The sequence below is a fragment of the Thunnus albacares genome, chromosome 13, assembly GCF_914725855.1.
Source record: "Thunnus albacares chromosome 13, fThuAlb1.1, whole genome shotgun sequence".
Taxonomy (NCBI): domain Eukaryota; kingdom Metazoa; phylum Chordata; class Actinopteri; order Scombriformes; family Scombridae; genus Thunnus; species Thunnus albacares.
Window position 1 is genome coordinate 11,092,754 of NC_058118.1, and position 18,370 is coordinate 11,111,123.

Consider the following 18,370-nt stretch of genomic DNA (forward strand, 5'->3'; position numbering starts at 1 on the left):
ACAGTGAACTTAAAAATGCATTTCAAGACATTTAACAATGACAATTGAGCCTCAACTGACACACAACCCCCAGTATTTCTATTAAAATTCTACTCTGTGAAGTGAGTTCAGGTGAATACTAGGTCAGCAGAGCAGCAGCATCACTTTCAATTAGAGATTATTGTCTGAGGGGGAACTGTGACTTCCAGCGCTGTTTTTAACCACATCTCTGTTTAATCAGCTGAAGAGCACTTACAGCTCAGCAACTCGAGGATCACAGACATTTTGACAACTCCGGAGCGTGTGCAAATGTAATGGGATTTTTACTTTGCACTGAATTAATTAAACAGGAAAGGCTTATCCACCTGCCTTTAAAACACCAACAGGTCATTATTTAGCCAAGCCATCAGAGCATGATAAACTACAGTGCAATGGAGGAAAAATGAGTGTAAACCCAGACGATGTTTGAAATGGATTTTTTAGAGGAACTGAGGAATTATGTTTTTTTTTCCAGATGATTAAAGGTGTAGTGACACCTCTGTGCTCTTACCTTTGACTTGGTAGATGACAGGACAGTGATCAGATCATATCAGATATCACTGTCTTTGAAAACCTAAATCCTTGTCTGGGTGGGTGGGATTGTTCTCCGTCACTGAGCTGGATTAGACTTGAACGTAGAATCTGTTTCACCCCTAACCCCTTTAAATAGGATTTCTTCTCAGGGTCTTTCGAACAGTCCCAGCATGTAGCACAGTACAGGACATTGACTTAAACAGGCCTAAGTTTCCTCTATTGAGCCACCTATTTGTAACATCTTACCTTCATTCAATCAGTTTGTCTTCCTTTGCACAAAATATTGCACAGTCTGGTTTTAACTTAAATAATTAACCTCTTGCTAGATCACTCTGTCATAACAGTGTAGTATTTTCTTTCACATTTAGACCAGACATCTTAAAAATGCCCAAGTTTTTTTTTTTTTTTTAAAAGCTGCACACATTAAAACATGTATGACTTCCTAGCTGTCTTAACGTGTTAAACTGTAGAGACAACCACAGTTTAATGCAGTGGCATTCACTGACATCTGTGAATTTCCATCTCATTATTAATTGGCTAAACTGCTCTGAAACGGGTTCTCCACTGTTTGGCACAGTTTTAGTCCTCTTTAGCTGAATGATCTAAATCCCTCTTCTCCGTTTCCTCAAACACAGGCTAAATCCGCTCACCTGAAATGTACCTACATAATATCTTTCTACCCTGCTCCTGCATGTGTAAAGATCCAGGTTCACATGCAGCATTCAGTGAATGCAAGCAATATTTTCTCATACGATCAAGCTCATGGGATCAAAGATTATGTAAATGCTTGTGCTGCTGTTTTGTGCTTTTAGACACCTACATCAGATAATCCACATTCGATCTGTAGCCTGCTTCTGAGCTGCACTGTCACTCAAAAGACTGAATGAAATCAAAATGGTGATGATTTTACTTTACTATGTATATTAGCCTTCATTAATGTTCGCCTTTATGGTTCAAAATATAATAGCTTGTACAAGGATTGTAGGATAGTTGTCAATAAAGAATTGTATCAATTAAGAGTGAAGGTTCATACTTTTGTTGTCATATGTTTGAGAAACATGCTTTTCTGGAAACCAATCATGAATTCAGTGTTGAACAATTGAATGGTTCCCAGTGATTCTGAACATGATTCCTCATCAGTAATCACTCCCGCTGCTAGTTACACTAATAGCTTCTGCCAAGTTGCTCCGTCCGATAATCAGGGTGTAATCTTCACCAGCTAATGAACTGCCAAGTAGGATTTCAGGTGCAGATTAAACCTCGACCTGTAGCCCCAACCTTTTCACCACACCTGCTGCACGAACAAGGGGAAAGAGGGGAGAGTCAGTGACTTTAAAGAAAGTGTGTTCAAGACCCTGATGGGACGATGATTTCTATTTGTCCTGGTTGATGGAAGAACAAGGAACAAAGAAAAGAAGAAAATATATGTTGGATGATACCCAGTTGGATTTACTTTATTGCCTTCAAGTCCTCATTTAACTCACTACAACAGCAAAAAAGTTCGGTAAGTGCTTATATATCAATATTAATTATATATGGTATCAATCTGGATGTAAAATTTTGTCTTTCTTAAATAAAACATAAGCTGAAAAACTATTTATCGACAGATTGCTGATATTATTTATTGGTTAAATGTTCTGTCAGTAAAGATCTGCAGATTTTTGTTCATAATCTTTATATAACACTATATAACATTACACTAATATTTTATATTTTAGAATTAGTTAAGAAGTTAAGTTAAAGTTAAAGTTAATAAGTTAAGTAAATTTCCTCACATTGTAGATTTTTCTTTTGATATTATAAGAGTTGTATTTTACAGGCGATGAGATCAGTTATGTTTACGTATTCCACCTGTTTAAACATATTTCAAAGATTGTCCAAAAATGCAGCTTCATTAAAAAAGGAGGCCAGTCGTCTATACATAAATCTCTGGTATCAACAATCAGTGTTAATTGGATTATGTTAAGACAGGGAAGCACATACGCAGCCAATAGTATCACTTTACCACTGAACCAGGTCATGACGGAGCAGCTTATGACATGAAATGTACGTCTGCACCCAGAAAGACTTAACAGTTATATAGTGATCCACTTTATATTACATATATATTCTATATATGTTGGCCCAAAGAAAGGAACCAGGCTGAGGAAGTGAAAAGACTGTGGGCTGCTCAGTCTGAGCTTAATGTTCTCATTCCTGGGCTTGCAGCTCTCCAAATCCCTTGTCTGACGCATCTGAAATAAAATGCCCTCTTCAGTAACTTTTGTCTTTTGAACAGCAGGGTGCAGCATATTACAACATTATTCCCTTTCCACTTTGAATATTTTTCTCATCTGGAATTTAATCCATCAGGCTTTGTCATTAGGCTTACGGCATTTTGCACACAGAGTACTTTAACAATCAGATAGAAAACAGCTGAATTATAACATTGTGCTGGTGCAACCATTATGGGAACAGGATGTTAAATGTGAAAGAAAGATAAAGCAAAAGCAACATTAAGGGTAGAATATAATGGCAGATTAAATCAAATTGCATCCCAGGGACTCTGTTATCATCGGATCTTTGAGTAAAGAGTCCCATAGGTCATAATGATTGGACAGGCTCCCGTAAAAATCAAGTAATTTTATCCATTAATCAGAACAAATGGGCTAGATGATTCATGGCCCTTTTAAAATAGAAAGAGAAGGAAATTAGAGGAACAGACCAGTTTACTCATAACTATTGTAACAACACAATGTTACAATGTAAAATCAACTGGTGAATGCAAAACATATTTCAGCACTTTCACTGATGTATTTACTGGTCTTGTGTGTGCTAGGAAAAGGTGCAGCCATGGACATCGGTGGTTTGGAGACGGTGGTGGCAAATTCTGCTTATGTCTCGGCCCGTGGTAGCGTGGACGGAGCTGCAGCAGCCTCCATGCGTGACAAGAAGATGCGAGCCAGGCTGAAACTCCCACACATCAGAAATTGTGAGCACATGAAGACAACTGTAGACTCGACCTTTGACAGCATGTGTGTCAAACAGCCCATTGGCAAGCGCCTGTTCCAACAGTTCCTGGAGAGTGACGCAACCCATAAGAATGCTGGGCAGCTGTGGAAAGACATAGAAGACTACACCATATGTCAAGAAAAGGACCGAGTACAGAAGGCCCAAAAAATCGTCAATAAGTACTATGACTCAGCATCAAAGAATTTTTGCAGCTTCCTGGAGGAGAAGGCCGTCACTCGAGTGAAGGAAGACTTCAAAAATGTCCGTGGTGACCTGTTTAAAGAGAGTGAGCAACAACTGCTCAAACACCTGGAGAAGGCCGTAGATGGCTTCAAGAAGAGCATGTACTTCCTGCGTTATGTTCAGTTCAAATGGTTGGAGAACCAGCCTGTTGATGAGGAGTGGTTCATGGACTTCAGGGTCCTGGGTAAAGGAGGTTTCGGGGAAGTGTTTGCTTGCCAGGCTAAAGCAACGGGCAAAATGTACGCCAATAAAAAGCTGGAAAAAAAGAGGCTGAAGAAACGTAAAGGCTATGAGGTAAAGCACTGATGGGGCATTTAATGGCCCACTCATAGATATAAGAAAGAACAGAATGGGAGACAATATTCCCCAGTGAGTGGCACAGGTTTAGTTTTCACCACAACAGCTAATGCAAAGAAGCTTGTGACTCTCTTAAAGACCTCACAAAGCAGCTCAGAGCCAGACATAGAGACTGGACTCGAGCCCACTGCTTTTAAAAGCATCAGTGGATAATGAACACTAAGTTCTTTGAGTTAGTCCACCTTCTCAGACATAATACAATACATTAAAGACCATGCACACCAAAACATGGGTTTTCCATTGTGGCTGGTTAGCCCTCTGCTCAGGTTGTACCTTCATATACTATGTACTAATGAGAGTAGAGCTATTTCTGATAGAACTTGTAGGATCAGGATAATCACAGGTGTAACTAATAACATTAATGATGGCTTAGTTCCATTTAGGTGTGTCAGTAAGCCAATATGCACAATATACCTTTTTCACAGCAGACATTTTTACTTGTTATAGAAGGGAAAGCACAGATATTACATATTACAATAATATTAATGACGGCAGTTCCATCTAAGCATCCCTAAGGTGTGGTTGACCATGTGCCATCGAGTAAAACCTGCAGAATGATTGCAATCCCTCAAGCAAGCCATGCAAGAGAGCCAGCATTTAAAATACCAGGTCCCTGAACTGTATGCATAAACACCAAACGCCTTAGTTGAATTAAACTATTCTAAATGTGCAATTAATTGTACCTGTGCTTTTCTTGCTATGACATTGTCAAAATGTGAGAGAAAATAGGGCCAGACCAGTACCTTTGGATCAGTCACGCCCACATGAAATGTGGCAACTAATCGGTCATTGTTTACTGTTTGACAAGTCAAATGAGTGAGAATGATGTCAATCAAGCAGTCTGTTCACACCCACAGAGTCCTCAAAAGATGTCTATAGCAAACAGGCAAAATAAGTTAAAACACCCCTGTAGCTGCATATGATGGGGCTTTGATTCTTTCATAGTTGTTATTACATGTTCCTGGTTTTGTTGGACTAATCATGTTCTGATTTGTGTTTAGGGAGCAATTGTGGAGAAGCGCATCCTCGCAAAAGTTCACAGTCGCTTCATCGTGTCGCTGGCCTACGCCTTCCAGACCAAGACTGACCTCTGCTTAGTTATGACCATCATGAATGGTGGAGACCTCAGGTGCTTCATATAAACACAAATACAGCTTTACACACAAGCTGATATCCATAGCTTGATAGTGCCTTTGAATGACATGCTACATACTGGTCTCTGTAGTCGCCAACATGGGAACTTATTCCACTCTACTCATCTCTACTAATCAGCCTAAGTACAGATAAACCTCACAGCTAATATACTGACAAGGCTCTCACGTGCGTCATGCTTTAAGTCAGTGAATAACTTAAGGAGTCCTTAGCTTCTCTTCTTTCTTCTACCACTCTTTTACTTTTCTTAATTTCACAGAAGCTTCAGAAAATACTGTATAACATCCTCCTCCCTCTCACAGGTTTCATATGTATAATGTGGACGAAAAAAACCCTGGTTTTGATGAGAAGAGAACACGTTTCTATACAGCTCAGGTCATCTGTGGGCTGGAGCACCTTCACCAGCACAGGATCATCTACAGAGATCTGAAACCAGAAAATATACTGCTGGATGATGCAGGTGAGAAGAAAGAAAGAAAGATTAGTGGGTGAACCAGCCATCTCTGGTTTCAACCCTGGCTTATCTCATGAAACTGGTTTATTATAAATCAGTGTAAGTCACCATGGTAACCTGTGCTGCACTGCTAACCGCAGGTTTGGTTCAGAGGATTGGATAAAAATGTGCATTTGCTCACATCAACAGGATCTAAACATGGACAAAAATACTGCCTTCACATTAAACAGATATCATAAAGAGCAGCGAGGTCAGGGGAATATGAGGAAAACACTTTACAAATAAAACATATTGAAAAAAATATGTATACATTTTTTTTTATGAAAATGACCTCTCAAGACTTTATAGACATGACGTTTCAGTCAGACTGATTTTATCAAGGATTAATCAGGCATTCTATTAATGTTCGCTTAGAGTTAATACCTACTGTGCATAATAGTTGATGGTCTATTTAATCTCATTATGCCACTTCAGTAATCAAAGCCTTCTCACTCAGGACACGTTCGCCTGTCAGATTTGGGTCTGGCTGTTGAACTTCCACCAGGAAAAGACAAAACTTCTGGATATGCAGGAACTCCAGGTAAGTGAACAAAATGATATTTTAAGATGAAGTAGAAAGGTCATTGTCACTGTGAAAAAAAATATCTGTACTATCATGTAAACCATTTTTTTCTAAGCAAGTTATTGTATATGAATTTGTGTTGTCTATGAATAAAGGCTTCATGGCTCCAGAGCTGCTCCAGAAGAAGCGCTACGACTACACAGTGGACTATTTTACTCTTGGAGTGACAGTGTATGAGATGATCGCAGCCAAAGGGCCCTTTAGAGTACGAGGAGAGAAGGTACAAAACATGTGTCTTTTATGGGGAGAAATATCCTCAAATCACCTTTTTGCTTTTGTCCAGTGCCAGTTCTTGGTGGCCAATTACCTCACATTCAACGTTCATTTGCAAAATGTTCTCTTTCTTTAGGTTGAGCATGAAGAGGTAACTCGCAGAATTTTGAACAATCCGGCTACATATACACCCAAATTTAGCAAAGAGTGCAAGGATTTTTGTGAAGGTCTGTTGGAAAAGGACCCAGAGAAACGCCTTGGGTTCAAGAATAATGAGTGTGCCGAGCTCAAGAATCACCCCTTCTTCAAAGAGATAAACTGGGGCCGTCTGGAAGCAGGTGGGTTATGTCTACAAAATCATCAACACACAAAAATACATCAGTTGAAGCACTGCGATAAAAACGTTCATAAATTATTTAAGCAGTAATAGCTTGCACTTGAACAAACATCAGGACACACACTCCTTATGCTCTGACTCTGTGAATTTAAGTGAAGGTTATGATCTCTTATGAATTTCATCTATCATATCCTATATCTATTTATATTTCTGAATGAATTAATGAATAGTGGATAAGATAATAAAGAGGGAATACTGAGTCCAAAGAAATTCAAGATATGAATGGCACCAAAAGGGGTTGAAATACGAAGAAAACAAGTATTTGCCTCACATTAAATTGTTGATGTCCTCTGTGTTCCATCTAAAGGCATGCTACCACCACCATTTGTCCCTGATCCTAAGATGGTCTATGCCAAAGATATTGACGATGTGGGCGTCTTCAGCTCAATCAAAGGTGTGGTCATAGATAACAAGGACACTGAGTTCTTCAATGAGTTTTCTACTGGCAACGTCCCAATCCCATGGCAGGAGGAGATGATCGAGACCGGTGTGTTTGGAGAGCTGAACATCTGGGGAGAGAACGGCAAACTACCCGGTGACCTCGACCCGAACTTTGTGGAAGCCAAAGGTGGAGGTTGTGTACTCCTTTGAGTTGAGGCAGCTGATAGAAAACGAGCAGGAAAAGGAGGCAGGTAGAAATTTAAGTGAAGAATATCTATTGAAATTAAACACATCTAGATTTGGTATTTGCTCTTTTGGTGCCACTTGCTCATAATCTGTAATTTGTACAATAATCTGTTGTTGTACTGAATAAATTTGTCTATTTACATATATAAATATATAAATACAGAATAATATGTACCTATATTGTAATGGTTATGCAGTAATATTGTTGACGTGTCAGCATAATATATCATTAATATATCACAAGATATTATGTAACAGAAAATGTAAATATGGTTGCACTAATAATAATGGCCGCTGTCATCTTTGCATATGTCAATATTTTTGTTTAGTAATTATATAAAAATTGAATAAAAATTATTTTGTATAGAAAAAAGATGCAATATTTATATAATATATATTATTTGGACTAAAGACAACTGTGTTGATATAATGTTATAACAAAAAGTATCATTGTAATTATTAAGGCAAATATTGTAGATAGAGTTAAAAGCAATCAATAAAATGTTGCAAAGCACAAATATATGTGTTGGTTCCTCTCTTCATGGCTCTGCTATCCACATCGGCGTGTTTGTATGAAGCCGTCAACACATGAAGAAAAAGGAAGAAAAATTAAAATAGTCAATTTTACCAGAAATGAATTTCTCACTCCTGGTTGTAGCTTACATGAAAAGGTTGGATTGTCCTTTCTAACTATGAGAAGGAAAATGAGGCACTTCTTGAATACTACCTTAAATGCTCCTTACAAATGGAATGACTCACAAAAGTCTTTGAAATTAAAAATTTGAAGACATTATGCCTGAACCCTCTGAATGATTTTTGGAATTGTCTTCTTTAATTCTGCACTTACGTGTTAATTTTGAACACTAATGTGTGACTGAAATCACCAACACACCTGCTTATTTCAATTGGCTCAGTTTTGGGGGTCAAGGTTAGTGTAAGTGATTAAATCACGGCATATTTCAACTCTAACTTTAAAAGTTCATCTTAAAGTAACATTGAGATTAATGCAGCACTAAAGGTGAGAGTGGGATTATATTTAATTATGTAACTTTGTCAGGTATGCTGAGAAAGAGAAAGAGAGAGAGAGACATAGAGAGAGAGAGAGAGAGAGAGAGAGAGAGAGAGAGAGAGAGAGAGAGAGAGAGAGAGAGAGAGCTGTAATCTTAGCAGTCAATCATACTGATTTATTATACCATGTATTGAAGCAGTGCCTTCACCGAAACTCTATTACATACAGTACACAAACACTGACTCTGCAAAGTAATACAACGTCACACTATTTAAATAGTGTATACTGAAAGCACATAACTGAACCATGAATCAGAATGAATCACATGTATCAGAATCCAAATCTAGCTCAGTGGAGAACTGCACAAAGGTCTTGTCAAATATGTAAGATGTTAAATTATGAAAGTCATCTTAATTGACTACCAGAGAGATCACTTCATTTACTGATCAATATCAGTAGACATGTGTCATTTGGTACTTGGATGACTTCCTGATATAGTGTACCTGAATACAGTTAATTAATTGCAGATATTGTGCAGCATCATCATCACATCAATCATAACACTACAGCAGCTGCTCCTTTCATATAAGATTTCATTTGTAATGTAATGTCATGTAATTTAAAAATCAAACACAGCCGTGTGTTCTTGTGCTTGGGGAAAATTCAGGATGAACAAGCTGGGCCAGTAACACCCTATAAGAGGAGGACAGGGATAAACCAGTATAGATAACGTTATATAATTTTATATTCGGAAATCAAGAGCCTCCTTTTGAATATTATTGGTTGGTGTTTTATTTCAAATCTGTCATTTGTATGGTTTCAAAAGAAAGACTTTGTTTTTGCTACAACACATCTCTGCTGACAGCCTCTTATCAATTTAAAAGTTTGAGATTTGTCACCTTTTTGTTATTTCTCATTTGCTAGTTATTTAGGTCACATAACTACAAGAAAGATGTATAGTTTCAAGAACTTGGGTCTTCATGGGAACTTCTGAGCGTTAACCTGACACTAATACAGACCTCTCAATCAAACCACACTTCCAAGACCAAATTTAATAATCAAATCAGATTGACCTTAAAATCTTTAAAATACAGAAGATGTTTCTGTCTAATGGGAAAGAACATGACCTCACCCTCACACCTGCGTGAGGACGACCAGTTACAACTATTTCCTGCTAAGCTTTCCTTGTATGCATTACCTTATTGTTTAAAATCTAATATCTGAAATCATCATGTTCACAATATAAACATTTATTTGTTTTTGGTTATGTAATTGATGTGTCTCACTGTCAACAACAGTTCATAACTGACCTCAATGGCGAGTGATAACAGTGTCAGAGGTTGCAAATCAAAAACCCTCTGAGGGTTGTTCTAAGTGAACTTTCCCTTTAAGCGAGGAGGTCAATGCGGACACAACTGAATAAATATTTCAGCTGACTGAGGGAAGGGCAAGGAAATAAAATATTAACAGACAAAAGATTATGAGTTAAAGCCTGAATCTCTGTTCAATATTGTATACAGTACAAGTATATGACAGAACTTTGAACTGCGCTTCTGATTAATGGTCGGCTGTAGAGAATTCACTTTTGATAAGATACAGACTGTATCTGCGAGTTTGAAGTTTCTCATAAATGTTTCTGCTTTCAATATCTCCAGAATATTGGGAAGCTGTAAATACAAAGTGAATATATTATTGTACTGCATATACATCAGTACTTCTAAATCCTGTTTGATGTACACCTCCATATGTAGCTTAATGTATAAAGACAATGATAAATAATAAGGGTATGTTAGAATAGCACAGCACTGTACTATGTCAACACAACAGACATCATTGTTAAATCTATACGCTCCAGTATAAGAAATGTATTTACAAAGAGCAAGAATTTGAATGCATCTTTTGTCCTGCTTCAGACTCGTTAATGCTTAACCAACGCTAATATAGACACTTTCTGCCTTCAATAAATCACCCACCAACTGCTTTTTACACAGCTTTCAGTGTTTGCTCTGCCCTCTATTCAGTATTTCCCCATAAGTATTTGCTAATGGAACTTGAAATGACCTGCCTAAAATCACAAGCTACCAATTCCTCAAAAGGGAATACAGGCAGGAAGACAAAATGATGTGAACAACCAAAAAAAAAGAATGATACAGAGTAAACCTAGATTACAACAAGAACATCACTTCAGAAGAGGTTTTCCAATTATTCACACCATGGATAAACCTTTCTCTGATGAAGTTATTTAGTAATGCATATTTTTATAACACATTTTGCAATTATGACCATAGTGCACTTGTGAAGCTTTGTAAAACATTACCACTGAATAAAACAATTAATTGTAAAATGTCCCCAAAGCAATCAGTACCAAAGGATCCCTGTGCATTTAAAAATTTTTGGTTAATGGGTTTAAAGCTGTGATAACTGTTTCTGCCAATCAGAAGAGGGAAAAAAATGCTCATTGTATACTTACATTTCTATGGTAACGTGCCAGGCACATGAAATGTCATCAATTTTGGGCGGGAATAGCAGACTTATAATGTAGCTACAGCCAACAAATCAATGTTCAAATTAGTCCAGGTTTGAGTGCATGAGAAAAAAAAACCTGAGGCAGTTCTCACACTCCCAAAATGTATGTCAGATACAGAAGTTGCGAATAGAGCTCCTCACAGAGGCAATATCTATTCGTTTTGCTAATTATTAATAGAAAATTACTTTCAAGATGAAAGAGATCCTTGAGGTTATAGCACTTTTCCTTGGTTTTGGAGGCTGGATATTGATTTTCATATCACTACAAGATCAGTATTGGAAAGAATCCACCACAGATGGCAGCGTAATTACAACCTCCACAATCTATGAGAATCTCTGGATGTCTTGTGCAAGTGATTCAACAGGGATCTATAACTGCCGTGACTTTCCATCCCTTTTTGCTCTCCCAGGTAAGTAAAAGTAGAAGTTATTATTGTCTAATAATCTATTTGTGATCAACCTATACTTTTCAGGATCTTAGAAAAGTAATTAAATCAATACCTGCTGTTAAAAAAGGTGATAGTTATTAGTGATTAATAAGAAACTGCTTGGGCTTCTTTTAATATTTTTCACATTATCATTTGTACTTTCAGTTTTTCTCTAATGATTTAGCTGTATGTAATAGCTGAGTATGCATTTTCTAACCTGTAACTTCATACTGAGTGAAATGCAGCTTTATATTCTGATTGATTGAGGCTCTGTAAAGTTTGTGAAGCTTGAAAAGTTTATTTTTGTTGAGGTTATGTCAGAAAAGGTAAATCCACTTTATGGATATTTGCAAAGACACACTGTATATAGTACTGGCGTGCTGAATTACATTACATTACATTAAGCTTCACAAACATTATCATAGGGCTATAAGATTATCAGTATACTGTTTAGGTGCTTATTTTTCCACTGATTTTTTATTGTATCCATTGCATTTAATGCCATGATGGTGGACTTCGATTAACCCTAAATCTACCTGTGGTAATCACATGCTGTATTTGAGAAGCAGTTAATAAGCACTTAAGTCAATCTGTTCTTAGTTGTTATGAAGTGGTGCTTCATTTTTAAGTGTGGGTTACACCTAAAAATATAATGTAATCCAGCACCATCATTAAAAACTGTCTTTAAAAATGTGTTTAGGTCTACACCTTTTAGAACAGAGTCAAATTTCAAGTAAAATGGTGGTTTCTTCGTCATGATAAAGGCCTGATAACCAACAATGCTAAATTAGTTAAAATAAATGAAGACAGTTTTTTTGGGCTCAGCTATCAAACAAGCAAATAGGTTTATCTGTGGGGCAGCAAACCTGGTCATCTGGGGGTCGGTATGTGGTGATGCACCCTCACCCCTAAGTACCACACACATTCCCATCATCCCTTGGACAGAGGGTGAACTGAGGAGCCAAAACGTGACTTGAATCCCATCAATAATGGTTTGATATTATTGATACAGTGTTCAAAGCAAACATCATAAGGTGACAAATAGCTTTAAGTCTATAGACGTTTGTAAGCAGGTTGGAAGGTTGGACTTCACCTCTCTGTTGTCCTTTAAGTTGGGTAAACATTTGGAGTCTTTGAAAAGGTTCAATAGAGTTGAGAATAATAGGGAAACTCATAAGTTGACTATTTGGAATTAATCATTGATCTCTAGTTTTCTGGAGCATCTTAGCTCAGGGTTTGCCGAGAATTGGTCTAGCACAGTGAGTCTGTGGGGCCAAACAAATCCACACGTTTGTGCAGGAAGATAGCTTGAGAGTCAACGTTTGTCTTAAGTGTTCCTCTCTCTGGATAACACTACACGGATTGGACACATAAAACAAGGAAATATGAACGCGATAGTGGAAGCTTTTGCCTTCTTCCTGGGCTTTCTTGGCTGGCTGATGGTTGGGGTTGCCCTTCCAAATCGATACTGGAAAGTCTCTACAGTGGATGGTAACGTTATCACCACATCAACCATCTATGAAAACCTATGGATGTCCTGTGCAACTGACTCTACAGGAGTTCACAACTGCCGGGATTTTCCATCTTTGCTTGCACTTAATGGTATGTGGCCAACACAGTAACTGTTTTATAAGTATTGATGACTACTTATCAGGCTCAAATCCAAATCCACCCACTCAAGGAACTGGATTTTGAAGAAGTGATATAACAAACAAAAAAACTTTACTCTTCAAGCAGCTTAGTATAGAGATGGTGTAGGGAAAATAAGTTTTGTAGTAACAGAGCATTTTACAAAAAAAGAAAAAAGCTTAAAGTTCATCCTCAAGGTGCATAGGGGTGATAATGTTATATACAATAAAAAAAGTTTGACCTGGAGATTTACACTGAATTAAGCTGAATCTTATACCACTGGATCCAACCCGACAATTGAGAAATTCGTCTTTGCCATTGTTTTCCTCCATGTCCACTTGGTCTAGATGTGATCTTGGTGTACCTTTAAAAACCTATCAGGAGCATTCTATTGTACTCTGTAGTAAACTCTGCAATCTGTAGTAAACAGGGGTAATATAAGATGAGAGAGGATAAGCAAGCACAACCGCAGTGAACTCAGATCAACTGACACTCATAAAGTAATATCAACTTTAAACCGATTTCTAAGAACTGATATTAATGTCCAACTGTATTTGTTTGAACCTGTTACCTACTTTGGCAGAACAACCTGTGCTGTAAGGCAAATGCAAACTCTGAATGCTTTCTTGGTGTCAGCCAAAATAATGTATCAGACCTTTCTACTACTATTCTCATTTTGTTTGGTACTAAGAAAGTATCAAGGTTGGATACCCACCCTAGTTCTGAGCTAAATTTTTTGCCACACCCCCATCTCATCACAGGCAGAAATATACTCTCTAGCTCCAACATAGTACATATATTTATGTTTCATAAAATTTTTGATTGAAAAGGTTGATGAATTGGTCGGGAATCAAACCTGAGGCAGGTGAGAATCCTTTCACTGAAACTACAGAGGTATATACAACTGTGACTATGGTTTATCTCTTGGAGAATGCTGGATGATTGGATACGTTCAAGTAAATATTATTGGTCTAGAATTGTGGCTGAAGTTGTGTTTTGCACAGAGTTTGCCTTTTATCCTTGTAAATAGAGTTTGCTATAGGACTCTGCCTTTGATTACAGAGCCAGCAACAATACTAGTGAGCCTCTAGCAGGTTCACACCCACATCGCAACAACATAGTTATGCTACTGATGCAACAATGAATGTCATCTCGGTAGCTAAAGCACATATTTTTAATGCAATAGGAAAAATATGATGCTTGCAGCATCAGCATCAACATTACAATTACTAATCCAATTATGCATTTGATTTGTTAATTTTTTAAATTGTAAATACATTCTTGTGTCTATGTATGGAACATATTGTAAATAAATACATCATTGTATTTTTTATGTTTGTGAACAGGATACATACAGGCCTCCCGAGCACTGATGATCGCTGCCATTGTGTTTGGGACATTTGGGCTCGTGGCTACTCTTGCAGGAATGCAGTGCTCTAAAATAGGAGGAGAAAACTACGTCCTGAAGGGGAGGATTGCTGCAATTGGAGGAGTGTTCTTTTTACTACAGGGTAAAGACAACAGAATGGCAATGTAACAAAACAAGCATGAGAAAATGTTTGGTCAGAAGTTTCATATTTCTGGTGTGTAATGAAGAAAGGCTCCTGCGCTTTGAAATGACTTGAAATCGTCCAGTTTCGGGACGCTAGTTTACAACAATAGAAAAACAGTCTCTGCAAGTATTGTGAAACATGGTATTCATGAGAAATTGATTTAAGAAAAAGAAACAAGCCTCATCTTAACCCACAATACCTGGAGAGGTAAACATGTCTGATACTCCAATCTCTGTGTGCAGAAGACAAGCTATCAGAAAATGGGTCGCCAGTTCAAAAGGTTATCCCTAATCTAACAAGCCTGCTCAAGCACTAAAGCCTGATATTATCAAAGGTCTATGAATTGTTAAAATAGGTCACACAACATATATTACAAAAAGTGATGCAGTGAAAGGAGACAAGGAATATCATGGACCTGTATGTCCACAAATAAATAATGAAAATAAGTAATGTTTACTATGTTGACCATCTTAGTTTAGCGTGTTAGCATACTAACTCTTGCTAATTTGCAATAAACACATAGTATAACTGAGGTTAATGGGAATTTCATTAATTTTGCAGGTATGTCATCATAAACCAAAGTATACCAACTGAAATTTTGACCTGATGATGACGCTAGACGAAAGGTCAAGGGATCAAAATCAATTCATGATCTAAGGGCATCTGTAAGAAATGTAATGGCAATTCAACTAATCGTTTTCAAGATATCCCAATAAAAAGAAAACATGTGTACCTTATGGTGGTGTCAGGACATCACCATATATCTGTACCAAATTTCATTGCAATTCGAATTTCACTCTGAACCCAAAATGTCATCCTGCTGGTAGTGCTGCAGGAAATTTCAGGGGATCCCCAAAGTTAGAGAGATTCATCCTCTGGGAACCATGAATGACAATCAAGTAGAAGTAAAGATATTTCACTGAATAAGTAAAAAAAACTTGATCTGCTGGTGAAAGGTCGGAGAATCATCAAAGAAACATGGGCTTCACTCTCTGGGGCCATGAATATCTGTAACAGTTTGGCATTGCCATCTCTAGAGCCAAACAGCTGAAAACAACACTCTGACCGTAAAAGGTCCTGAAATTCACACAAATTCACAAAGAAATATGAGCCATTTAATTGTTGTTGTCAAGACCAATACTAAGCGAGGGGTGTAATAATTGTAATCAAATTTGAGAGGCTTTTAAATTATATTACATTTTATTTTTATTTTATTTACATAGTAATGGTATTCTATTAAGATAACTTATAGAGGAGAGTTGATTTTAAAGGAGAAATTGCTCCTTTGATCAGTTTCAGATTCAGTTTTACATCTTACATCGCTATCACTTTACAATCTAAAAACTCCAGGTTTCAACATTATGTATTTTTTAAATGTGTGCGTTGTTTGCATTTATACCAACATTCCTCTTGTCAAAAGTAAACAAGTGTCTGTGCTTTGTAGGGATGTGCACCATGATTGCTGTGTCTTGGTATGCAGCCAACATCACACAGGAGTTCTTTGACCAGTTTTATCCAGGGACAAAGTAAGTAAATACAAACTGCATCCATACTTCATTGACTTTAGAGAAGCTGAACAATAGCTGAATGGCACAAAGTGATGTTATTGTTTACCATGAACTAAATAATAATACATAGAATAAGATACATGTTAAATATTATTGTATCACAGATATGAAATCGGAGAGGGCTTGTATATCGGTTGGTCTTCAGCCACACTTGCCATTTGTGGTGGTTCATGCCTGATATGTGCTTGCAAAATCAAAACACCCAATGAGAAAATGTGAGTATCTGTTATTGAATATCTTAATTAATTCACTGGGTATAGTAGAATTGGCACATATCTTACTAACTGCAGCATTCTTTTGTGTTTTAGACCGTATCCATATCAGCCCTCTTCCAGAGGACATGTGCTGTCAACTGTGGAAATGTCTCAGTCTGTCCCAAGCAACTATGGAAGAAATGCATATGTCTGAAAGGTCATTATGAAGGAAGGAAAACCGATGGGGTAAAAGTCAATTCAATGGCTGGATTATGTGTTTAATGAAGAAACAGTTTATTATTCTAAACGCTCTATGAGAGGGCAGTATTTACAATGGAAAATGCATACTCATGATCACTGTACAGAAGTAACCATGATTTGACTTGGGGGATTTACCGGCTTTATCTAAACCTTTTAGTGCCACATATTTGCTGTATATGAAATGTATGTGAAAACTGCTTCAATATTCCAGCGTATATATATACCTCAGTAACTTGCTGTGGGCTTACTAAGAGAAATTGCAACATAATGAGTACAAGATTACAAAATACATATTGACATGTAACATGTCCAGCATGTGAAGGGAATCCCAGTACAGGACCATTTCTATCACAATAAACTAGAAATATCTTTCATTAACCAAGTTTTCACACTACTTACTTTTCCTTGCTTATATCCTATTGATAGCAAAGGATTACTTGATCTTAAGAAAAAGGTTGCAAGAAAGTTATGAAAATTGCATCTGGTCTTCTGATCTCTGGGGGTGTACGACTTTGACAACAGTATAATTTTTTAATGTTTAAGATAAAAACTTATCTGACTTTTTTACTCTGACTAGGAACACATATATAGTAAGTCAGATTTATTTAATCATCAGATCATCTTAAACTGTTTTACAATTAATTGTTTGTGTTCAAGCATATGCATTTAGAGTGAGTATGTAGAGTGTTATAATCTTTTGTTGTACCTTAAATCTACCTTGCATCCTTGAACTTGCCTCAGGTTCTCTGGTAAAGAAAGATGAGGTTTGCACCCCTTTCCACAAAATACAATGCAGAATATTGCTGTCAACTGTGGTGAATAATCATCCTATTAGACGGCAATTTCCAAGAGAAATCTGCGCAATCTTGATAAATGATCCGGCTAATGTTAGAGAGAATAAAGCTCTCAAGTAGAGGTATCTAATATCTGACTCTGTAACTTGGACTGTACAAAAGTCATAAAGAGTCATTTTAACATGCAACTGTAACCAATTTATAATCACAGTACACCAGAGGTCTCAGCCTGGGACTTTACTCCCACCTCAGAACCAGAACACTTGAGTAACAAGGTTGAAAGAAATGGAAACATAGCCTTTAGGTTTTGTGCATTTTTTTTTGGCAAATGTGCATATTTCAAGTGATATGTCAAATAGTTTTCTAATCTGTGATTTTACATATGTTCCTGTAGTTTTTAGTATGTTTTATACACAAATAAATATCATTTTCAGTGAGTGATTCCACAAAAATCTGGATGTTGATGGATGAATGTTAATGAGGGATAATGATTTTCACTATTTTAGATAATAAAGATATCCTATTTGTCATAAATCCATAATTGATCTCAAGGTTGCTACAAAATCCTGCCTTTGCTCCAATCTTTGATTAGGTCCACTACTACACATGTAGATCCGGAATAACAAATCTACCACGCTTTTTTTAAATGTAAATTTTAGGCATCAGTGTACGGATCACTAAGAACTAGCCAAGAAAAAAAAAACTGGTTGAATATGCCATCTGCTGGAAAGATGTGGTGTCACATCTGGGATTGCTTTTACTCTCTACGGATTCGAAACAAGCTCTTTGCTGAGCATCTA

The 18,370-nt window shown here is 37.1% G+C and overlaps 2 protein-coding genes across 2 annotated transcripts; both read left to right on the forward strand.

Annotated features, from left to right (window-relative positions):
* The first annotated feature begins 1,553 nt into the window (after nucleotides 1-1,553).
* Nucleotides 1,554-8,126, forward strand: grk1b (G protein-coupled receptor kinase 1 b). Its single transcript, XM_044369591.1, has 8 exons — nucleotides 1,554-2,056; nucleotides 3,371-4,080; nucleotides 5,145-5,272; nucleotides 5,598-5,755; nucleotides 6,246-6,329; nucleotides 6,467-6,591; nucleotides 6,721-6,922; nucleotides 7,289-8,126. Exons 2-8 carry the CDS (start codon nucleotides 3,385-3,387, stop codon nucleotides 7,570-7,572), a joined length of 1,677 nt encoding a protein of 558 aa, XP_044225526.1. The 5' UTR covers nucleotides 1,554-2,056; nucleotides 3,371-3,384; the 3' UTR covers nucleotides 7,573-8,126.
* Nucleotides 8,127-12,863: 4,737 nt separating this feature from the next.
* LOC122996088 (claudin-15-like) lies at nucleotides 12,864-17,154 on the forward strand. The gene is made up of 5 exons (XM_044371630.1): nucleotides 12,864-13,173; nucleotides 14,547-14,711; nucleotides 16,198-16,279; nucleotides 16,426-16,536; nucleotides 16,630-17,154. The coding sequence occupies exons 1-5, from the start codon at nucleotides 12,957-12,959 to the stop codon at nucleotides 16,727-16,729; spliced, it is 675 nt and encodes a 224-aa protein (XP_044227565.1). The 5' UTR covers nucleotides 12,864-12,956; the 3' UTR covers nucleotides 16,730-17,154.
* Nucleotides 17,155-18,370: the final 1,216 nt, after the last annotated feature.